Genomic DNA, 24,296 nt, shown 5'->3' with positions numbered 1-24,296 from the left:
CATGCTGCCCTCTACTGGGTGTTTTCGAAAAACATCATTTGAACTACATTTCCCAGCATACATGGGAGGAAACCCTGTGCACAGTAGTTCAGATCAAAAACCGTAGGGATGGGCCTGTCGACGTTCATCTGCACTCGACAGGGTCCCACATAGCGTTATGAGATCTGCTCTGTTACGGAAAGGTTGAGACTGGCAATGCACTACTCAAGTGACTATCGGGCAGACTGAACTGCGCGGCAAAAGAAGGGGACACAAACAAAAACATGTGGCTGAGTCTGTGAGAAATCGGGTATGTAATCTCTTACACATCGGTCAGATTTTACCTTGATAAAAGCTTAGAGTGAGTCACAGTTGCGGGATATTCTGGCCGTGTATTTCGCGACAGTGCGAAGGTGATAAGCGTTATCCAAAAGTGGTGAGTTTAGCTAACTAGCAGCTTGTTAGCTTGTTAGCTGCGTCTCTCATCAGCCTTCATTCAGCCAGCTGCTATCAAACTGTGTGCCACAGCTTCCTGGCTGTGGATATTTCAGCACTTCATCTCACTTAGCCATTTAAACAACTTAGTAAGTATACATTCAGCAAACTAACGCCGACAGCAAGCGTATATAGACAACGTTAGCTAACGTTAACTTAACTTAGTAAAGTTAGCTAGTTAGCTTACACCAGCCAACCAGGCTAGCAGATTCATTAATCTAAGCTAACGGAGTATTTCGGTCTGTACAGAAAGACTCTAAGCGTTTATGGTGTTGTGTAGAGATTTTGATGTATAAGTGAGAATCACTAAACTCGTAGAGCTTCTGTTTGCAGGTTTGTATTGAATGTACGTATGTAGCAGTGGGAGTGCCCCGCCCACCAAAGCGCCATATAGCCATTGATAGCGGCATTGATGTAACCGGCATTATGCAACCAGTCAGGCCGTTCAGCCGTGGGTCAGTGTCCAGGTTCATGTTTGATTTGTTTACCGTACTGTAGTTTTGATAATATGGAAAATTAATATAGCCGAGATTCTTGATGTTTGTTAATGCCGGTAAGTTTAAATACTGTGGACAGTATTACAAGAATATAGGACAAGAAATTTGTACTGGAAAAGGAGGTTATTCTTCAACAATGGGGATCCATACCGAAAATCCAGTGAGCATATTCCAGAAAAATAGAGACAAAATCCTAAATTATGAAGTCAAGTTGATAACTTGGGATGTGCTACCGTTTTACAGTTTTTGGAATATGACAAGAAATGTTGCTTTGCTTGTGGGGAAAGGACACACTTGTGTAACTTATATAAGTAAACAGTATTTGAGATTTTAAAGCTGTTTATTGCATCTGCTGCTTTGAAGAATATACTGAAGTAAGCATAAGAAAAAATGAAACAACAAAATCATTTTGTATTTTTAAATCTGTAGTATGTAACTTCTTATGCAAGATGAAGAAATTCATTTACAGCCATGTTGGCTTTTTCAATACTTCTCTAGTAAATAATTTTCAGCGTTTTGTGCATTTACAGCGTTCACCAAGAAAGTCTTAATGTGTTTTATTGTGCAATTTTTAGGGGGAAATCACAAATTTAAAGAATAAAACTAATAGTATTCTGTATTTACTGGTCAACAAACCCCTACTTGCTGCTTGTTGTGCAGGTGAACTGACTGCTCTTTAACATTCAACACTGCAGGTTTGGAGAGCATCTGAGTTGACTGACATTGGACATCATGGGTTTGCACTCAGCCCAGAAGAAGCACTTTCCCTTGCGGGGCATTGACGGCGTGGTTCAGCTGTTTGATGCTGAGCTCCGCAAGTCTGAGCCTGACCTAGCCCTTCTTTCCCTTGTGCTGGGTTTTGTTGAGCACTTCCTAGCTGTGAACCGGGTCATCCCCATAAATGTTCCAGGGGTCCGGTTTGAACCACTGGAACCAGATTGTCCCAACTCCTGCTTCCCCACAGTGGAGCTGGGCATGATTTCTGCACTGTATGAGCGCTTCACAGCACAGATTCGTGGTGCAGTGGACCTGTCCCAGTACCGGAGGACTGTTGCAGGGTCCAGCAGGGAACTGGTGAAGAAAGTGTCAGATGTGATCTGGAACAGTTTAAGCCGCTCCTACTTCAAGGACCGCGCCCACATCCAGTCCCTCTTCAGTCTAATCACTGGTACGACTTTTCAAGTTTTACTGTTAAATTTGTTATTCTGAAAATGTTTGTTATATGTTGGAATTAGTGATGTCAAATTCTTTGTTCAATTTGAACCAGGTACCAAACTGGACAGCTCTGGTGTGGCATTTGCTGTGGTAGCAGCCTGCCAGGTTCTAGGTCTGAAGGACGTCCACCTGGCACTGTCTGAGGACCATGCCTGGGTGATTTTCGGCAAAAATGGCGAGGAGACGGCAGAGGTGACTTGGCACGGAAAGGGTAACGAGGACCGACGAGGACAAACAGTCACAGCTGGAGTCAGTGAGAAGGTGAGGCCTACCTCTGGTTACCTGAAATAATAACGATGGGCTCTCTCAGCATTTAAAGAAACTCCCAAACATTGTTCAAATTCAGAATATAAAATCACATACCACATAAAGTGATGAATAAATGACCTGTTTGTGATACCATGGGCTCATTTTTATAGTGAACATGAAGGTGCCTCTCCTTAGATTTAGAAAATGAAAGAAAGCTGGAGAGCAAATATCCCAGTCTTATAAATAAAAATTTTAGGAAAGTCTAAAGACTTAGCTCTAGACTGATAGACAGGCTAATAATATCCCATATTTGCTATTTATGTTGTGATTTTGCTGCTCACATTGCAGTAAACCTGTCTTGTGTGTTTGTTTATTCCAGAGTTGGCTTTATCTCAAGGGATCCTACATGAAATGTGACAGAAACATGGAAGTGGCCTTCATGGTTTGTGCCATCAACCCCTCACTGGACCTTCATACTGACAGCTCTGAGCTCCTGCAGCTACAACAGGTGAGCACTGTCCCTCATAGTGTACGGTGGGTTGTTACATGTCTGTTTTTTTCCCCAATCTTCCGCAACACACCGAAGTTTTCAGTTTCGCAGTTGATGTTGGAGAAAGCCTTGACCTTCATGTCAGAGAGCTAGTCTAGAATGGAATAATTTTCTTACAGATATAAACTGACACAATGGGTTGGTCTTTTTCCTATAGTAATGTTGGATAGTGATTCCCATGTTTAGACTTTATATGGGTAGACCACCCCTAAATTCTATTTATTCTTTACTCTCAACCATAAATTCCTGAGCAGCTGTCTAGTTTGGAAACTGAAATCACTAATCCCAACCATTGTACGGAGAGATGGTGGAAACATACACCTGAAATCACATGTGCTCTTAATATTTCACTTGAAAAATTCAGTATATGGTATATTTCTAAATTTCCACATCAGTACAATAATCACGTCACACTCATCACTCTTTCTTTTAACATAAATAATAGTTCAATTTCAATAATTTCTTGTACTTCTCACTGTTAAGATGTACCATCAATGGAACTCAACACTGCTTGCAGTTGTTTCACATGATGCATACCAGAAAAGATGGGGATTATACGTTTGAGCCAATGGAAGGCTGTTAATGTGAAAACTCTTTGCTGAAAGTGGTTCACTGACAGTAGATCAAACGCAAAATGGAAGCAACTGAAAACAAAAGTTCTCTTGTTTTTTCTTTTCTTTTTCTTCCTGATTGAACAGAAACTCCTCTGGCTGCTGTATGAGCGAGATGACCTGGACAGGTGAGGCTGTGTTGTTGAATGTAGTGAGGAATGGATTGTCTCTGAAAGTCTCACAGCTTGTATATACTGCCTGTCCACTACAAAGCGTGTGGTATGTAAACTTGCTAAATTGCACAACCTCCTCCTTTTCTGTGCTGGGTACCAGGTATCCAATGGCCATGGGCACTCTGGCCGACCTTGAAGACCAGGATCCAATCCCAGGCAAGGAGAACCCCCTGAAAATCCACCTCAAAGTAAGTCCATAGAGAGGTTTTCACTAGGTCACACAGCGGTAAGACTGGTAGGATTTGAAGAAGACTCCAATATTTTCCAAAATGTCAAACTATTGATTTTGAATACACACAACACATTGTAAAGCTTTTATTTATTTTCAACTCAGCTTATAACAGTTTTATGGACCAGTCAAAGAAAACACTGCATCAGACATGCACTTACCAAAACCAACCAGTTGGGGCCAGCTCCACTGAGTCAGTACCCCCATTGGTTGTGGGTTTTTCACCAAATTTCATTTATGAACAAGATATTGTACTTTTCCACCTCAAAGTTAATGCAAATGGGACAACAGCTTGATTTTTTTACAGTGAAAGTTCACAGTGCTTTTTGTTTAGCTTTGTAGATCAGGATGTCTTAATAGGAAGTCATTTTTTCCTGTGTTTCCACCCTCTCTCTCTCCCTCTCTCTCAGGCTGTCAGTTCTGCTCAGAAGCATTACAACAACGAGCACATTTACCCCTATATGTACCTGGCTGGTTTCCACTACAGACACAGGAATGTGCGGGAGGCTCTGAGGGCCTGGGCTGAGGCAGCTCAGGTCATGCAGGAGTAAGTTTACACTGTTTTTAAACTGGTATGCTGCAGATGAAAGCTGTGGTAGGCAATTTAGTTTTATGTCATTGGGCAAAAATTCCATAATATCTTTTCAGCATATTGTAATTGAAGTGGTCTGAGAGAAAACTAGACTTCTGCACCTCCTCTCGGCTGTTTTTCAGGCCTCAGAAAAATCTAGCCTGTGACTGGAGACCAAGGTTGTTAATCACAAAGTTGAATTCAGCCTGACAGTCTCAACATAAGCTGACCAAGACGAGCTTCACCATGCTGGTGTTTGCAGCAGGGCAGTTGTATTGTAAACACACTATAGGAATCAGGTCGTCATCTGACAGTAGCTTCCCCCACTCAACAGTCTCAGTTATTATTTCACCAGATGAACACAAGATGGTAGTAAAGACACACATATCGTCCCTGTGTGTTAATGTATTTTTGCTCTCTTATTAGTGATTTACACAAAGAAATGTGGCGAAACAGCTAAAAATTAGAATCCAAAATATAATATATTATAGTATAATATCCAAAATAAAATAGTCTAAATTCATGTCCAAGATGATAAACAAAGTTATATCATGGCAGCCATTTTACAATGCATAAAAAACAGTATACCTAGAAACTAATTAGGTAGACTACATTCATTTTAAATGTTAGATCATAGAACTATCATTGTCGCTTTCTACAGAGAGACGATGAAGCATTTTGGAATGAAAATCTGCGTTTTTGCTTCAGTCAACTATTCTGCTTGAAATTTGGTGAAACACAGAGGCACATAGGAATTATGGGATAGTTTTAGGGCTGTCAAAATGAGCAAAAAATGATCGTCAACTATTCCTTCTGAAAAAACTCTGTTTCAGACCATTCAAATATCTATTCTTGTACTTAATGCCCATAAGAGGGCAAACAAATTCAATGAAAAACATACTAGTTGTAGATTTATTTCAACATAAACATGTCTTTTAAGATATCTACATACTACACAAACAATTCCAAAATAAATCAAATCTAACTGTGTCTTATACTTGACCTACATTTCATTTTCACTAATTGAATGTGCAACGTCCCAGACAACTGGGAGAAAATTCTGCCAAATATTATCTGTGATTATGGACCATATTTTCCAATATTTTTTTATGTCTAAGTGATTAATGTAAAAAAAAAATGTTATTAATTTATTATAAGTCTTGAGTGAGAGTGCTGCAGCTGGCAGCCATGTAATTCCTCAGGGTGTTCATGCACCGTCAATCTACGTCCACTGAAAGTGTTTGTTTTTGCCACTGACAGTCTCAGGTTATTCTGATAGCATCATGGAAAGGATCCCTACACAGATAGACCGTTTTGTTCGAGAGTAAGATCCTTTTTGTTTAACCAGAAGCAGCTGTTATATCGCTCTCGCCAAAGCCACCAGATTCCATTTACAGAAACAGTAATTTTATCATCGTAAAAACACACTTCATTCAAACTGGACAGAAACAAAATCGAACTCAACAAAACCTTCTTGGTTCATCTTTCACTGTTCCAACAATCTTTGCTAACTTTGGTTTAGTAAAATAACTCTAAATTCACTCGGGTTGCATCAGAGAAACAGTAAAAACACTATTTTCACATCTCACTCTTTTCACTGGACAGGATGACCAAAGAGATTTAATTATGTTGGACTTAAGCAGATTTTTCAGTCACAAAACAGTAATTGAATTGAATTGTAGTAGTTGGTGTGATATATGGGCTACATGCAGCCAGGGATATGATTTTTAATTGCACGATAGATGACAATAACTAAAGTAAATTGCGATGCTGCATCAGTTGACCTTACTCAAACAAGCAGCTGTCTCACACATGCATTGCAAAGCTGCATGCATGGGTGCTGCTGCTGTAATTTCATTCATCGCACAGACCGTTTTTTTTTTTTTTGTTGTTTTTTAACGTGTGTGACCTGTGTCACACTGTGCACCCATATGTGTTTTCACTGCATCAAAGAAATTTAAATGCAATGCATTAATCAGCCATCGTATCTCAAAAATCAGTGTTAAAGTGATCGCTCAATTGAGATCTGGTTGAGATTGTGAGTCAGGAAGTGTCTAGCTCAGCATCCTCACGCTCTCTCCACCCCTTTAAACACACTGTTCATGAGCTGCAGCTAAAAATACCAGCCCTGACCCACCAGACCATGCATTCCCTCCCCATTTATCAGCTTCCTTTTCCTGCTTCCCCATTGTTTTTCAATTCCAGCTCGCCCTCTGTGCACCATCCACAAGAGGGAATGTGTCTTCTGCATAATGTACAAAGAATCCACTGTTATGAAGACAAAGAGTTCACTTCTTGTCATGTCTGGGCTGTTGCAGTGCCTTCAATAATCAACATGTAACAGGTCAACGTTCCATCCTGAAAGACTTCAGAATGTCAAAAGCCCTCTCTTAATCTCATCTTGACGTTAAGATGTCTTTCGTAGCGGATAAGACGCCCAGTAGATCATCTTGTGGGTTAGAGTCTGTCTTCCTCTTTGACATTATTAAATTTCCTTCTCTTCTCACCTGCTCTTCCAGCTACAACTATTTTCGCGAAGACGAGGAGATCTACAAGGAATTCTTTGACATTGCAAACGATGTTATCCCCACTCTGCTGAAGGAGACGGCTGCTGCTGCAGAGAGTCCAGGGGAGGGAGGAGAGGGAGGAGAGGGAGCTGACAAGGTGAGTTTTCCAGAAGGAGAGGGGCTGCAGTACAGCAGCACAAGCTAATTTAGGTGCAATGCAACCACTTTCCTGAGCTGCTTTTCTTCTTTTTACCAGCCACATTGTGTTGAGATAATAGTCAAAGTATTGACATTAAAACACCTAAAGGTTATTCCCATATGGTCTTATAAATCAGATTTCCACTGAGAGCATCATGTTAGTGTATGGCGTGACCTCAGTCAGTCCATACCAGCTAAATGTCCTTGAGAAGTCCTGGAAAATTATTTCTAGAAAAGAGCAGGCACTGCGTAGGTTTCATGGAGCGACCTGATTTATTTCATCACTAATTGGATCTTAGTATGCAAATTAGGTAATTAAGTCCCGCTTTGCAGATTTGTCAACTGACTTGGTGCATCCTCTGCTGTCTGAGCTGACAGACAGCAGAAGAAGAAGAGCTTGTTGTTGATTTTTGATGGAAAGCTTGAATGGATTTTTTCCCCCTAACTTAATGTGGTCTGTCTGATCAGGTAACATAAGAGCTCTACATGTTAATGCATTTACACTGCAATAACATGAGTTATTCTGTCATCTAGATGAGATGTCCACGTACAGATAACATGTAAACAGCAAGGGGAAATGTGGTAGAAGTGACGTGTACTGTGGACCAAACTGTTTTTTTTTAACCACTCCCCCTCCTTCCATCTTTCAGGAATTCCCCAAGCAGGCAGCAGCCCTCTCAGCACTCCAGGACTCAGACTGCTTTGCCCACCTGCTACGTTTCTATGATGGCATCTGTAAATGGGAGGAGGGCAGTCCCACGCCGGTCCTTCATGTGGGCTGGGCCACCTACCTGGTTCAGTCTCTGAGTCGCTTTGATGCTCAGGTGAGAAACCCAGAATAGCTCTACCTTTGAACTTCAAAATGACCACAGCCAGGCTGTGCCTGCAGCAGGGAGGCCTGATGTGTTGATGTGTTCATGGGTTTGTGGTCTGATTCCAAAGGTGCGTCAAAAGGTGTCGATCATCACCAAAGAGCCAGAGTCCCAGGATGATGACGACCAGTCCAGCGATGACCCCCGCGAGGGCCGCAGGCGAGGCCCAAGGAGAGAGTCTAAGTTGGATGAGCAGAGCTCTCCTTCTCCAGCTGCTCCCACCTCCCCTTCCACCCAGCCACCAGCAGCAACAGCAGCAGCCCAGCCCAAGAAGGTGGGAGACGGAGGAGGCCGCCGCCGCTCCTCCCAGGGCCTGCGGGGCGGAGACGCCGAAGGAAAACCCAAGTCCCCCAGCCCAGACTCTGCGTCTTCACCATCATGCCAGCAGCAGGTGTCCCCCTCCCCACCTGGTCCTGTGGTCGTCTTTCAGAGTGAGAAGATGAAGGGGATGAAGGAGCTGCTGTGTGCAGCCAAGGTGAACTCCAGCGCCATCAAGCTGCAGCTCACCGCCCAGTCACAGGTTCAGATGAAGAGGCAAAAGAGCACACCGGCAGGGGATTACTCCATGTCCTTCATGAAGCGGCAGCGCAAGTCGCTCTAGACATGTTGATTGTTGTAGTGGGAGTTTTTCGGACTCTGTCAGACATACTGTGAACAACAACACGGACACCCAATTAACCTCGCTTTCGTTTGTGAAACTTTTTGCCAGTGTTTTCATCTGGAGGTCCAGTTCAGTCAGTATCCTTGTAGGTCCTAGCAATATATTTGACTTGCACACTTGAGTTAATCATCACATATCAAGTTTGAACTGAAGGATTAAACATTTCGTTCTGTTTTTATTCAACTATCGCCAGAAAAAAAAGGACTTTCTGGGGAACTGCCTAGTTTGATAGATTGTAAGCACTCACTTCGTCATTAGTTTGTGTATTAATTGGCAGCCAATTGCACACCAACTATTAACTTCTCATTGACTTACATGTGGATGTTTAAAGCCAAAGTAACGAGGATGACCAGAACACAACTTACAGATGTGTAAATATCAACTTGTACCATTAGGAACCTGTTCATGACTGAGCCTTGGAAGTGATTCATTTAGGATAGTTACTGTGTAACATTGTCCACTTCTGCTCTATTGACAGCTTCTTTCTTGCTAGCTCTATGTTGCCTTACTTTGCCTTTGTTCTTTTCTAAAGTAGGTGGCCTTTAGTTTTGAATAGCTGAGCTAGGCCTATTTCTAATGATTAGAGAAAACCAGGAAGACCATGCACTGTTGAGACGGAGCCACACTAGGTGGCCCTGCTACATCCTATTTGCTTGATGACTTGTGGTTTTTGTTCTTGTTTTTTGTATCTGCAAGTAATAAAGACCTGATGAAAATAGAATGTGATGAGGTTTGATGATGTTCACAGGGGACTGAGCTGTAAGAGGCTGTGCGCTGTGAGAAATGTGCCGTGCTCTTCATTCAGCAGAGGTCCACTGCACCAGAGCAGGAGGCTTGCTTCCTGTGGATGATCTCAGAATATTTTAACCCAATTCACAACAATTTTCTTGGAAATCTGGTGCATAAATGAGTAGGATGTGCATTCAATTGACAAACAAAGAGAGAACCGGAGTAAGGACGAGCATGTGCTGATAAAACGAAAGTGAAACTTTGGTGTTTTTTCATGTAACTGATGTCTATGAGATAGTCCACAGCTGCACACTGAGCTGTCATAGCAGGTCCTCGTGAATGGCAGTGCATGTATTACAGTTAGGTTTTATTCTGTCAGAAGGCAATATGCACACAAAATATATACACACACATACATACATACATATAACTCAAACACAAATTAAAGTTCTGAAAAGGGCAGACTTATTATTTACTATGGAAGTCAAGTGAAAACTACAAACATTAAGTTGCAATTTTGACTTCTGATTTTTTTTGTTAATAAATCACAATGTTGACTTTGTAAGTGACAGTTATGGGATACTAAGTTCATATTATATGCCAAATATTGAACTTTTTTATCTTAAGCTACAGTTCAGTTTAGCCTGTTCATCATCTTAGGTTAGCATGTCAGCATGCTAACAGAACTCCGCGGCTGAAGCTGCGTCATCAGACTTGAAGGCAAAACCATAGTTTAGTATTTTTATCCTCAGATTATCACACAATAAATCGAGATAGAGACGATTCAAAATCATTTCTTCAGTCAAAATGATGAGCAAAGTGAGAACTTTGACTTTCTAAGAGTCTTAAGTAAGAGAGCTTTGACCTCATTCACACCTGCTTTGTTATCATTGTGGTTTACGGGAGTATTTTTCTTTTTATCACCTCTAAAGTTTTCGCGGGCAGAAAAGCTCGACACAGCAATACAAGAACACCACACAGGAAAGAACAGAGGTGAACGACTGCTCCTGACATTTTTTACAGCGTGCAGGGTCTTTGCTCATGCGTGATGTGACTCCAGCACCACTCCGGACCATTTGCGCACAGATGCTCGCGGAGTGTGTCAGTCCTGTCAGTGTGTGTGTGTGTGTGTGTGTGTCTGCCAGACTGATCGATACTCCAGCAATTAGTCAGCCCCAATTAGCTCCCATTAGGCGCTCAGTCAGTCAGGTAGAGTGTGATCATCTGCTTTCTCCTCCGGCGGCAGCAGCGGCTGGGATGTGTGAGTAGAGAGCCCGCCAGGCTCCCCCACAGACCCCAGACGTGTCTCCGATCATGGACAGGATAGGGGTGTCATTCCTGGACCCTTTGGACGACTACGAGTTAATTCATCGGATTGGGTGCGGCACCTATGGAGATGTGTTCAAGGTGAGTGAGAACATTTCCTCATGTTTCCACCGCGGCTCAGACAGAAAACAAAAAGCCTCCACCAGGACGTTTGAGCGCGTGAACAAAGCTGCTGTGTGTGAGAGGTTTTTAACCTCAGAGGATCCATCAAGACTCAAATTCTCATTGGCTCTCTAAGAGTTAAACTCTTTGACTGCACAGTCAGCTGGAGACTGTCAACAAAATGATTACAGGAGATTTAAAAGCCTAATATTCTTTGAGGGATTTCTCCGAGATGGATCTGAAACGTGTGTGAGTGCTTGTCATCATGTCTTTCCATTAAAGCCCTTTAACCCCATCAACCTTGAAGAAGCCCGGCCCAGTGTCTCCTGTACACACACAGCGCAGTGCCAGCCTGTTGCACCAGTTGTGCCAGAGGTTCATGTTGTTTCCATAAGGGTGGGCGATGAGGATGAGGAAAGTCTCCATCACACTGTTATTCTATGCTGCAGTGTTGATTTCTATCATATTTTCTGGAAAGTCAAAGGTTTCTACACAAAGTACACAGACTAGAGCTCAATCAGTCAACAGTGGCAGTGGTCGTAGTATTAACTAGCAACTGTTTTGATTATCTGTTAATCTTTTCAGTCACTTTCAATTCTCTCAAATGTGAGGACTTGTGGTTTTCTCTGCGAGACCGAAACAGTCAGTTGAACATCTGAAGGTTTTGAACTTTTGGTCAGGCAACAAGCAAACTGAAGGCATCAACGTGGCCTTTTTCACTGTTGTTCAACCTTACATAGATTCTACGGTTCATCCATGAATTGGCAGATGAATTATGAAAATGAGCATTAGTTGCAGACCTGTATCTGACAAATCAAGGAATGTGATACTAAAGGGTCCAGTGTCACAATATAAACAGTAAGTGGCCAAATCTGTGATGGTTGACACATTGATATCACATCGTCAGATCATTCAGCCCATGCGTTCAGTAGCAAACTGACTCGTGTCGTTTTCTTTTCGCTTGATGATTTCAGCGTCAGGATGCAAACATCCTGTGCTGCTAACCCGCCCCGGTGCCTTGTGCATCCTGCAGAAGCAGCACAAGAATTTGTATTGTTTCTTTTTTTACCCCCACAGCAACAGCACAGGGAGCTCCTCATGTGTTCATAGAGTCCCTTCTACTTGCTACAGAGCTGGACTCTTTACATGTTTCAACTATTTTACAGCCTCTGCTGTTTCTCTCCCATGAGAACGCGCCTATGGCAGAGGAAGTGATGTGTTTTCAGTTCATTTTTGGTGCTTTGGTCATGACTTGAGCATCGAACTGTGACTCTTAAGCTCTGGGCTGAACATCCAATCAAGACCAGCTCTTTGTATTGTAGCAGATATTTGCCTTTTTGGTGGATAGAAATAAAAATAGAGAGAAAAGTCTCAAATTGTGGACTTAAAGACGATTGACACCAGCACTACTGCATATGGGAAAAAGCCTTCACTGTCTCCAGAGGGAGCTGTGTGGAGTCTGATTAATGTCCTCAAGTGATGTCAATATTGAGTCAGTTAGGGAAAATGCTGATATGGCTGTTTTGTGAATGAAAGCAGTAACGTTTCTGTTGATAGGATAGATGCTTTCACGTGGAGGGCGGAAAGTAATCAATCAAAGACTGCACCTCTTACAGCACCTCAGTCTCATGCACATGTCTTCTTCATATTTGTCTCTACTTCTGTCCAGTTCAGCATCCAGCACTCAGCATTCAGATTCAAGTAGATCATGAAAAAACATTCACTTGTCTGATAAACTGTCTTGTGGCACCAGACAAAAACAGCTCTTCACCCACCCTGTTCCTGAAGTAATAAGAGACGAACATCCTGCATTACCTCATCTTCTTCTTCCTCTTCTGTTGAGCTTTATGGTGGTTCACCTCTGTAACTGTTGAATTACCACCATCTGCTTGACTGTCCCTCGCCTCGCCCATTCCAGCACTGCCGTGGCGTGTGTGAAAAGGTGCAAGGCAATACTGTTCCTGAATGCAGCTGCATGTGTGAACAGTGAAAGTCACTCAAAGAGTAGATGTGTGAGCTGAAATATGCTCAAAACATCTTAGATCTGAGGGGAACTGCAGAGTTGATGATAATTTCCTGTGAGTTCATCACTACCAGTGACCTCTTACACATTACACATTCACTCATCCATCATTCATATGAATATATTGATTGATGCAGCTGTAAATGTGCATTTAGCAGTAGTATATATGACACAGAGGCCGCCCGAGAACTCATGGAAAATCCCTCCACCGTTAGATGATACTGCAAACTGTAGCCAAGATGGTCTGACATACATGAGCAACGTTCAGCTGACTTTGACATTTTTGAACCATCATTGCATCACAGTAACATCTGCACATCTTGCAGCCTGTGTGTCTGCTGTGAATGGGAACTGCACGACATACAGGGACAGACAATGGCACATTATCACTCCCACTGCTGCCGTTGGTGGGTTTGGTGGAGCTGCAACTGCAGGAGTCAAGGGTGAAACCTCTGGACATGTGACTGTGTGGGCTTTCACTGCACTCTCATTACACTGCTGTTATTCAGAGGCCACTCAGCTCGGAGCTCATGTGTGTGACTCTCATATTCATCTTGATCCATGTCCTCCTGTGCCTCCGACCGGCCTTAGCCTGTCCAGATGGAGAGTGTTTTTGTCCTCGAGTGTCCACTTGCTTCAGTCTGGCGATGGCTCGGCAATTCAAGAGATTAGATCATAATAATAGTAATTAACTTTTCTCACAGGGCTTCAGAAACCCTTAAAAGCCATTTCCCGGAATTACTAATTATCATACATACAAATTGTCTCTTCTTATCTGTTGATTTGTCTTATTCTTGTCAGTCGTCATCTGCTCTCTGATGAAGCCACTGATGTTTGTCTTCAGACCTTGAATGGCATGAACGTGGCACATCCAGCCGTGGCCTTTACTGTAAATGTAGACATCAGTGCCAGTATTCATTTTTTCCAGGAAGAAAGCAAAAAATCTCGGGCCTCTGTATGATTTATCTCTTCCTGTGTTACTTTTGAGCGTTGCTGGAGTTTAGAAAAGAAGTCTTTGTTGTAGGTGACACCCAAATCTGACAGGAGCAGTTCATCACGCGTTAAAGGAACAATAAGGATAGACTGTGGCCTTGTCTCTCGCCTATATTCTGCTCTCTCTGTGGCTCTAAACGATGGGTCGCTCATTTAGATTAGATATGGATTTTAGCTGTGAGACTGTGAATATAAAGAGCTGCTCATATCACTGCAAAACCTGACAGACGTAGCAGAGACCTGGAGGTTAATTCAAAAGTCTGGATTATAGAGCACTGTCAAAATATCTTATGAGACATACTTTACTTTTTCATGTGTCACGCTGCAGTGGTGTTGCAGAATGTCTGCGGAGGAAGTGAACTTTTCTCAGAAAGAAGTGCTGCTGCCAGAGAGGCTGAAAGTACATGATATTGATATATCACGAAATCAAATGGAAGCTAAGCTCAGTGTACAGATATAAGAATATCTGTAGAAATAAAATAATATCCTTTTGATTAATTACAATTTCTATAGCTCTGAAAATCAAATCTCACCAGAGGAATAATTAAGTATAACTAGTCTTTAAGCATTCCATCATTAAACGATATTAACAGTGAGAAATGAAAACGAATCAACAGAAATGAGACTCATTTTCCAATGCACTGCCTATCTTACACACACACACACACACACACAAAACGTGTCGAGTCATTGCACCATGCAGCTGCATTACATTTTCCTTGTTAGGAAAAAAAGGGTTTATCTGTCATCGCGTCCGTGTGTTTGTCTTTGTTAGAGCTTGGCTGAAATGGGGAACTCCACTCGAACATTTCAGAGGCTTCTCATTGTGTTGTCATGCCTGCGCTTACTCTGTGAGGTGTCACACATGGCTGTAAAGGTAAATAAACACTTGTTCGGACCAAGTGGCAGGCTGTCACACATATTGATGGCAGATTAGTCAACCCAGATGAAAGCATCAGTTTTCAGAGTTAGAAAGTCCTATGGAGAGAATGGCCGTGTTTGGCCCGTGTCTGCCGTTCTGCAGGCTGTGTTTCAGATGACATCTGCTGTTGTCTGCCATCACTTTCAGCCATGGTTAGGTTCACTTCGCCTCTTGTGATGTGCTGCAGCATGTAGCATCAGCGTCACTCTAATCTCCTGTGGTTTAGTACACTGCACCTTGTGCAGTGATTTAGAGTTGTGGTTAAACTGTTGACCAGAGCTATGTTTGAACCATGTTAATGAAAGGCTTCGAGAGAGTTGATGAGGCTCCATGTGTGACTTATGAGAAGAGCTGTTTCTGATTTCTGACCTTCCATTTAAAAAAAGCAGTGCACAGTGTGTATTGTGTGTGCATACAGTGTGTACTAATTATAATACAGTACATAGTGTTTGTAGCACAGGTTTTGTCTCAGACCGTGAAGCTGCTCTGTGTCGGTCTGCTGTTGATTGGTCCACCATTTTGGTCCAGACTGAAACACGTCAATATTTATTGGGTGCACTACCATGAACTGTGGTTCACACACTTAATGTTCCAAGATCACGACTGGCTGACTTTTCCGCTGTGCTACAACAAGGTTGACCTTCTGTCTGTCTAAAGTTTGCTAGCATTAGCTAACATTAGCCATCACAAACCGCTGGTCATAGGCCTGCAGCAGCAGAACCCCTGAGTGCACTGGATTTAGAAAGGGTGTGTTCTAGTGCTTGTGAGATGAATAATTTGTTATTCTGCTTTCACAAGTCACATATTCTTACTTAAACGAGTGCAAAATAACAAGCGCAAGCCTACATTTCACCTCAACAAGCAGCTTTAGTTGCCATGTTCCCCTCATCGTGTTGGTTCCAGAGGCCATTCATGCCCACAGACTTTAGTACATCTGCATTCAATACAAAATGCTGTGGTCTTGTTATGAAGAAATTATAGTTTGGCTGTAGACTGTACATCATTTGTGACTCAGAGGCCATTTGAGAGCCCGATCAAAGCGCAGTAAAGCTTCCGCTTCCCCCCCTGCTTTGTAACCCTGAATGGCTGTTATTTCAGGCTCGGCTGTGTAAAAACCGTCTCAGAGACGTTACTATCACTGTAGTCACAGGAAGCTTGCGGTAGAACAGGAAAGAAAACAGGAAGTGAATGAAGCCAAGCCACAGGTTGTGTTGAGACAACCTGCTGATCCCATTGGCGGCTGCCTCATTTGCTGTGGATGCCCAGAGTGAAAAGCAGTCCATCTGACGTCAATGCAGTCGCTCAGTGGATCTGACTGATGTTCCCAGGAAGAAGTGAGGAAGGTGAAAGCATGGTGTTACTGCTTCGAGACAACATCCGCCACTGATGTGATGCACCATTGTGAAAAAAGCTCTGCAGTCTGTGATGAATGTACCTAACGTGTAGGAATGACCTCAGACACTGTCCAGCTGTAAATTCCATTGACACCCCAGTCATGGAAGTGGAGTGAGTGTGACCTGAATGCAACCTTTGACACATTAATAGCATGACATTGTGTTATTAATATTTGTCATTGTTACCGGATCTATAGCTAACTTGTTGAATAGTTGATTAAATATTGGTATAACATACTAAAGTCACAGTAAAGTTCTAGACAAATATTGAAAAATAAAAGAATAAAACCAGCATTCTACTTGAACTTCAGATGATTTTGACTCATTTCTACCTTATTTTGACTTTGCTCTGCAAACAATGGTTTCTAATGACTGTGGTATTGATTGATTGGTCAGTGTGTCATGTGGACTGTCCATTTAACACTTGTCCACAGCCACATGTCACCACAGAATGCCTGTAAATCTGTGACGACTCTTCAAGGATCCCAATTGATTCATTCTAATGTGTTTGGTGACTGTTTCACTCACACAGTAAGCGTCTTTTTGTCAGCCAGTCAAAGACTCAGTCTGTCGTAGGTGACATTTCTATCAGTCTATCTGACTTTGACTCACGTGATGCTTGTCTGGGTCTGCCAGTAGGAAAGAGCTCTTTGTGCCAATACTATTCGCCCTTTCTGTGGAATCAATACAAGGTTAAAGCAGCACAAGACAGCAGGCTGAGCTAATTATAAGTCCTTCATCATCAAGATGCACAGAGCAGCTGGATATTTGCCCAGGTTTTGTTATCCTGATGGTGCAGGCAGGTGGCGAAGCTCCAACCAGGACTTAATGTCTTCAGACTCTTAAGTTGGAAAGTGTTGCATGTGATAGATCAGCAATGGACTCTCTTGCTTTTTTTGAAATATGCCAACACGAATGCGCCATCTCTGAATTGCAAGCCCGAGTAACTGCACAGTTTTATTGCTTCCTTTGTTCGACTTGATGAATGCATCAAACATGGACGAGTGCGCGTTCACGAGAAAGTGCATATTTGTGAGTAAATACTTCATGCTCATAAGTGTGTGTTGTTTTATGTGTTGAACTTGTAATTATCTTTTGTCTAGTCCTGACTGCACTTTCTCTCTTGGCTCTCGTGTCGTGTTATTTGACATGTCCGCTGTGGTTATTGTGTTAAGCAATGCGATGCCACTTATCGTTGTTGCGCAAAACACAGTATGCGTCACGTGGGGCAGAGAGCAGCTTGATGCCATCTGTGTGAAGGCACATCACCCAGGCTTTGAAAACCACAGCAGTGTGCTCTATTACAGCACGGGTATGCATGTGATGCACAGTATATGAGCTCTCTGCTCTCTGGGATCCCAGATAGATAGATCATCCCAGAGAGCCCAATAATGCATGGGGCTAAATAATATTTGCTAAAGACAAATACCAATGAGACACCCATCTGCATGAACACCTTGCCTGAGCTGACACCTGCGAGTCATTCTCCCAGCCAATGAGCAGCAGGCTGCGTGTTGAATCTGATGTGATTTGGATGTTAATGAAGTGATGCTGAGGAAGCTGACTGGGTCTGGATGAGGTGTGTATGTGTGAAATATGTGTGTGTGTGCAGTCAGTTCCTCATGAAGTCCCATTTCCAGCTGATATTATACCTGATTTGTATTTTGATGTAATGTGCTTGACATGATCTGTGGTCCTTTGCATGTTTTCATGAAATAAGTTGCTCCAGGCTTGCGTTCTGACCATGGACAGACATCTTTGGTCATATGTTGAGGGAAAAACGACCTGCAGCTTTTGCCGAGCTTGTGTAAGCTATCAGGAAGAGACGGAGCTCGGTGACCTTTCAACTTCCTCGGTGGATGTTTTTCTTAAGAATGTCTTCACACTGTACAGACTGCATTTGCACAGTGCGAGCATGTAATATCATACCACCGGCGTGTGCCGTGTGGCCAGTCCAATCACATTCTGATCGCTATGTTCAGATGTTAATGCATGCATCTCTAACAGGTTGCAGGTTTCCATGAGTCTGGCGATATATCAGCATGTGCTCTGAATACAGGTTTCTGAGTTGTTTCTGAGGCATCCAGTAGAAGCAGGTGTGTATTCAACATCCACTCGGATGGATTCAACCCTTCTTTAGCTTTACGGCCTTTTTGAATCAGGGTTTGGAATGAACTCAGCATGCCATTGTTTATGTGACACCTTTGGTCGTAAAACCTCACCAACAGTGACCCAGGTCTCCTGTGTGTGTGTACGGCATGTGCAGTATCCTTCTCTGCTGACATATAGTATTTCTTGCTTTACCTGACATCCCGTGACAAACTACTACTGGAGTATAATGTATTCATGTGATTCTGTTCATTTATAACATCAGATACTCTCTGCTCCTTTCAGGCTCGTAACATCAGGACGTCTGAACTGGCAGCCATCAAGATTGTCAAGCTAGACCCTGGTATGTTGCAGACTTGACACAACATGCTCACAGCTGCTTATTTGCAAAAACAGCAGTTACAGGTTGACTTTTTTCCCCCTGATATTGTTTTTCTGTATTGTTTGAGTTATGAACAGTCAGACACTTTAGGAATTATTCCTTATTCCAGTCAAGCCAGAGGAGAGGATCAATATCTCTTGATCTTGAGGCCACTGCACACAGTGCAATATTGGTCCACTTCCATGAGAAACACCTGACGGCCCATAAAGGGCTTTGGAGAGCAATGACAGTCTGGCTGACACTGGCTGATACCAGCACTGTCAGCAGCCATAAACATAGACACACTGACGTGTCTGTGGTGACTGCTGCTTTTTAGTAAAGTTAAATAAAAATGATGCCAGTTGATGGCACTACTCTGCTTAGATGCAGAGAGCAAGAAGACAAGTTTCCCAAATTGTTTGACTAAAGATCATGAAGACAAAGACGGAACTTCTTCCTAGGAATTCTGTAACTTTCGAACTCATCCTCGACTAACTCAGGCTGCTTTATGCTACTGCAGCTCCGGCTGATCTGAGCGACGTTCATCACCACACTCCTCTGCCTGACAAAGATCAATAAGCACATGAATGCACCAAGTGGCCTGATGTTAAGTGAATGGTACATCAGCCTCACATACCAGTACTCCCACTACTCTAACCCTATGGTTTGCTGGTATATAATTTGTCTTCCAGCTGTCAGAACTCAGTGCATTAACACTCACTAACCTGTCTGTCTGCTCAGGTGATGACATCACATCCATCCAACAGGAGATTACGATGATGAAGGAGTGCAAGCACAAAAACATCGTGGCCTACTTCGGCAGCTACCACAGGTGCTGTGTGTTTCCAGCCCGTCCGCTTCACTTCTGTGCCATTCCTGGGATTGTTGGTGGACTGAAATATGTGGAATGTGACTTTTATTTTCCCCACTGCTGCTGGATTCCTCTCCCACGCTTTCTAGTGCTGAGTTAGATTGTGTGATGCATGTGTAAGCTTCAGAGTATTAGGGAGTGTCTGCTGAGCGTTTCCTTCTGATGCTGAATGCTTCAGTGTTGTCTTTCACAATCTGTGCAAAACTGTCTCAAACAGCACGATGTGTAAAAGTTGTGTGTCTCTCCAGGAACACCAAGCTGTGGATCTGTATGGAGTACTGCGGTGGAGGGTCACTTCAGGACATGTATCATGGTATAAATCCAAATAATGTTAAGAACTCTGACTGTAGGGTCTTGTTACATCTGATTTTAGTGTTTTCTGCAAAAGTGCCACATTATCATTTAAAGAAACAGAGGAAGTGTTCTGTTTTTTACCCAGAGCAAGGTGAAACAGATTAATATCAATTTCAGATCTGCATGTCCTGTTAAGAGATCAACAGTGGGACGCGTCTTGTTACTCCAACTTTGCCGCCTTTTAGTGCCTCTTTGCAATATTTGTAGCTGCAGCTGTGGTATCTCTCACTTGGTGAACACTTCCAATTTCCAATAAAAGAGAAACTAGTCTAAACTCTAATTCAGCTGGAGAACAGGAGCACTTTCAAACACTGGAGAGCTGCGTTTTTATCTGTTATTACGTTTCTGTTTGTACACCTTCTGAATATAGGAAGCAGTTTTAAAGTTGTTATCACAAAGCTATGCTAACACTGATTCCAGTCATTATGCTAAGCTAGGCTCATCACTTCCTGGACTCTCACAGGCATGACATTAATCTTCTCATCTTATTCTGGGTAACGCAGCAGACACATGCCCCAAATTGTTGCTGTTGCAATCACCACGTTAATTTTGAGACATTATTGTCCTCACTGTAAAACAGATGTGGAAGGAGGAACTCCGAAAAGCTCGTTCTGCTCTATTCTAAGAAATGCATCGAGCTGCCTCTGTCTTTTTCCCCCTCCTCTCGAGTCTGAGTGATTAATCAAACTGTTCTTCACAGTGACGGGTCCATTAAAGGAGAAACAGATAGCGTACGTGTGCAGAGAAACCCTCCAGGTAAGGCTTATTGGGTGAAAGGCATCTTGTTGCATTGGGAAATCTCTAAAGATACACTGTTGACAGAATGAGTCATGTGTTTTTCCCAGCCACAGAAGAGCTAAATAGTATTTAACTTTGCCAGACCACTAAATATACTGTATTGGTAGATGCTGCTGCAGCATAACAGAATCCACAGCAGAACATGGCAGACTGTCTGTATTTTGACCTTCTGCTCACTGCAAGGTTTTATTGATCAGGCTTAAAAGACAACAAAAAATGTGACACTGAATTAAGGAGAAGACAACCCAGAGAGCGACTGATACGTAAAGGTTTTGTCTGGCTGATTTCCCTCATGTGCTTAATGACTTTATCCACATTTTGGTCCCATTTGAGACTTGTCCAAATAAACTGGTGATTATGAATGATCACAGAGCGAAACAGTCCACTGCCTTTGGCCTCATCGTGACATGCTTTGCCGTCTACATATAAACTCTCTAATGTACCTTTGGTTTTTCCTTTTCTTTTGCCTATGTTCACTGCTCTGTGTATCTGTTTCACTTTTCCTTTTCATCCAATGTTTTATTTTGTTTCGCAGTGTGCACCAGTATTCATTATTACATTAATATATTAAAACTAAGATTAGGCTTTTTGAGTTACACCTGGTTTAAAATATGTTGTATTCATTCATTCATTCATTCGGTATAACCATTGTAAAAGACATGATGACTGATCACTGACTTATAATAGCACCCAAATGATCCGCCTGTAGCTCCATGCCAAGCAACATCTGAAATGGATGAATAAATGACGTAAGAAAACATTAAACCAGCAGGAATAAACAGGCCGAAATAAGTCCTGGTGAAATTTAAAATTACACAACTATGTGGTAAATCACAAGTTCATCTAGTTTGAAAGATGATTGTTGTTTATGAAATTTACCCATAGTACTTCACTGTTGTCGTCATGCTGTTCTATGAGGTCCTGGTATTAATAAGTGCCACTACCTCACTGCACTGGGAGATGTTTTCAGATCTCTTATTTTGAGTGAAAGTAGTAATACCACACTGTAAAATGTTACAAAGCAGGTAGTGCGCGTGCCTCACAGCAAGGAGGTCGCTGGTTCGATCCCCGGGTCGGGCAGGGACTTTCTGTGTGAAGTTTGCATGTTCTTCCCGTGCATGCGTGGGTTCTCTCCGGGCACTCCGGCTTCCTCCCACAGACCAAAAACATGCTCATTAGGTTAATTGGTGACTCTAAATTGTCCATAGGTGTGAGTGTGAGTGTGAATGGTTGTATGTCTGTATGTCTGTCTGTGTTGCCCTGCAATCGGCTGGCGACCGGTTCAGGGTGTAGCCCGCCTCTCGCCCACTGCTAGCTGGGATAGGCTCCAGCCCCCCGCAACCCCGAAAGGGATACGCGGGTATAGAAGATGAATGAATGAATGAAAATGTTACAAGTGAATGTAGTGCCTTCAAAATGTTACTTAAGTAAAAGTACAGAAATATTAGAAGTCAAATGTAGCAGAAAGTACTCATGCAGCACTGAGTATCAACTAACGCATATCTACACTGTGAGACGTTTATTCCAAGGTGCCTGTCCCTTTAACCTCAGGCAATGCTGCACATCAACGAGCAGGAACGTTTCATGGCATTATTGGATTGTTTTGAAGGTTTGCATCTGTGTGATTAGTACTTTGAATGATCATGTATTCGGTTTGCTGGAAACTGACATTATCCAGTTACGTTATATAAAATGTTGCTTAAATTATATTTTTCATATTGTTGTGTCAGTATCACAACAGAGAATGACATGTGCTCTGTGGAGGATTGTATCCACGGGTAATCCATTATAAGATAATCTTATGTCTCTGTCTTGTAGAGGGATGCTGTCTCAAATCTAGTTTGAAGACATCACCTTTGTTCATACTGTGCTCAAATGGTGCATATTCTTAATTAACATTCACTCAACTACCTGACACATGCAAACCTGGAGCTAAGTGGTATTGCAGTGAGGAGCACTGGCTGGTCTCCGGGTGTTTTTGCTCTAAAGGTTAATCCAGCTGTGCCTCTCACCTGTGCAGTGGTTGACAGCTGTAGAAAAAAATAATAATAGAGGATGTATAAGCAAAAAAATCTGGACATAGTTCATCTGATTTTCATTCTTTGCTTTTACCAGGGTTTGTATCACCTGCATGAAACTGGCAAAATGCACAGAGACATAAAGGTAAAGCAGTTTTTTTCCAAGTTGTGACTGTGTTATTGTGATCATACATTATTATATTGAGTTATCATGTGAACACAAGCATAGACCAGTATGTGTGTGTTGTCTCCTCAGGGAGCCAACATCCTTTTGACAGAGCGAGGAGACGTGAAACTGGGTCAGTGGTGATCTGTGTTGGACACACACACATGCACACACACTATATTATCTATTGAACTACTCACACTCTTCAGATGTGTTTAAATGGAGCATCTATACTGGACTTTAACCGCTGTCAGTCCCTGTGTGACCTGTCTGTCTCCTCTGTGTCTAGCTGATTTTGGGGTGGCAGCAGAGATCAGTGCCTCCGTGGCCAAAAGGAAGTCTTTTATAGGAACTCCATACTGGTAAGATGAAGGAAGCTGCACTCGCCTGACCTCAACTCACTTCTGTCTATTTACAGCACCAGGCAGATTTGGATTCTGCCTGTAAGGGTTTTTGCAGAGTGACACACTACTGTTGTCAGTATGTTTTGGATGAGGGCTGCAGCTAGACAATATTTTACAGCAGTATTTATTAGTGTTATATTTATTATTTACATGAGTGACATCATATATCACACATATAATGGAGGAGGCTGCCTGAAGGAATCCATTAAAAAATCCATTAATATTATGAACTCGTTTAACTCAATCCAATATATCCAATATTTTTCTTATTGTCCATATATCCAAACCAACAATGAACTGATCCTACTATATATGCACCTATTATTCAACTACTTCAATGTCTAGCTTCATGTTTAAAACGCCCAAAAGCCTTGTGTTGATTTTGTATCTACCTTCATATCTACCTGTTGTTCAGTTTTGTTGTTCTTGTTTTTAGTTCTATGTCAATTTCCAACTTCCTGTAAATTGTTCTTTGGACGGTGGGTCAGTACAATGAGAGCAAATCAAATCAAAACCCTCCCTTTTATGTGTGCACGTACTTAAATAAATAATTGAGCTGAACACAAAATGAGTAAACAAATGTGTCATATCAGAGGTGGACCTCAGTGTCTGGTCGAGACTAAAGCATCAGTGAAAGGCCATGGTCTCCTTCATACTGTGAATATCTCCTTTTCTATCTCCTCTGCTTCGTTTCATCTGTCCAGGATGGCTCCAGAGGTGGCTGCTGTGGAAAAGAAGGGTGGGTACAACCACCTGTGCGATATCTGGGCCGTCGGCATCACTGCCATTGAGCTGGCTGAGCTCCAGCCCCCCATGTTTGACCTCCACCCAATGAGGTGAGTCAGCACAGACAACAGGGACTCGAGCTCAAACGGCTGGAAACGGACAGATTGAATGAACTCCGCCTGCTTTGTTTTTG

The 24,296-nt window shown here is 42.5% G+C and overlaps 2 protein-coding genes across 6 annotated transcripts in view; both read left to right on the top strand.

Annotated features, from left to right (window-relative positions):
- The first annotated feature begins 122 nt into the window (after positions 1–122).
- On the top strand, positions 123–9,528 carry men1 (multiple endocrine neoplasia I). 2 transcript variants are annotated; one of them, XM_076725546.1, is made up of 10 exons: positions 123–289; positions 1,667–2,139; positions 2,239–2,447; positions 2,815–2,943; positions 3,684–3,724; positions 3,870–3,957; positions 4,409–4,545; positions 7,089–7,233; positions 7,925–8,098; positions 8,217–9,528. In XM_076725546.1, the coding sequence occupies exons 2-10, from the start codon at positions 1,704–1,706 to the stop codon at positions 8,745–8,747; spliced, it is 1,890 nt and encodes a 629-aa protein (XP_076581661.1). In that variant the 5' UTR covers positions 123–289; positions 1,667–1,703; the 3' UTR covers positions 8,748–9,528. The 2 variants fall into 2 exon arrangements, with proteins under 2 accessions (XP_076581661.1, XP_076581662.1); XM_076725547.1 differs by lacking the exon at positions 123–289 and adding an exon at positions 445–563.
- Positions 9,529–10,659: 1,131 nt separating this feature from the next.
- Positions 10,660–24,296, top strand: part of map4k2 (mitogen-activated protein kinase kinase kinase kinase 2) — a 30,426-nt gene continuing 16,789 nt past the window's right edge. For all 4 annotated transcript variants that reach the window (XM_076725180.1, XM_076725178.1, XM_076725179.1 and 1 more), the window contains exons 1-9: positions 10,660–10,943; positions 18,691–18,748; positions 19,508–19,598; positions 19,886–19,950; positions 20,692–20,747; positions 22,905–22,952; positions 23,064–23,106; positions 23,263–23,335; positions 24,082–24,213. In XM_076725180.1, the coding sequence (XP_076581295.1) occupies positions 10,851–10,943; positions 18,691–18,748; positions 19,508–19,598; positions 19,886–19,950; positions 20,692–20,747; positions 22,905–22,952; positions 23,064–23,106; positions 23,263–23,335; positions 24,082–24,213 (659 nt within the window). In that variant the 5' untranslated portion in view covers positions 10,660–10,850. The remainder of the gene's footprint in view (positions 10,944–18,690; positions 18,749–19,507; positions 19,599–19,885; positions 19,951–20,691; positions 20,748–22,904; positions 22,953–23,063; positions 23,107–23,262; positions 23,336–24,081; positions 24,214–24,296) is intronic.

Source organism: Chaetodon auriga, chromosome 24, assembly GCF_051107435.1.
Source record: "Chaetodon auriga isolate fChaAug3 chromosome 24, fChaAug3.hap1, whole genome shotgun sequence".
In the NCBI taxonomy this organism is placed as follows: Eukaryota; Metazoa; Chordata; class Actinopteri; order Chaetodontiformes; family Chaetodontidae; genus Chaetodon; species Chaetodon auriga.
Note: the sequence above shows the minus strand (reverse complement) of the source record. Positions and strands in the feature narration are given on the sequence as shown.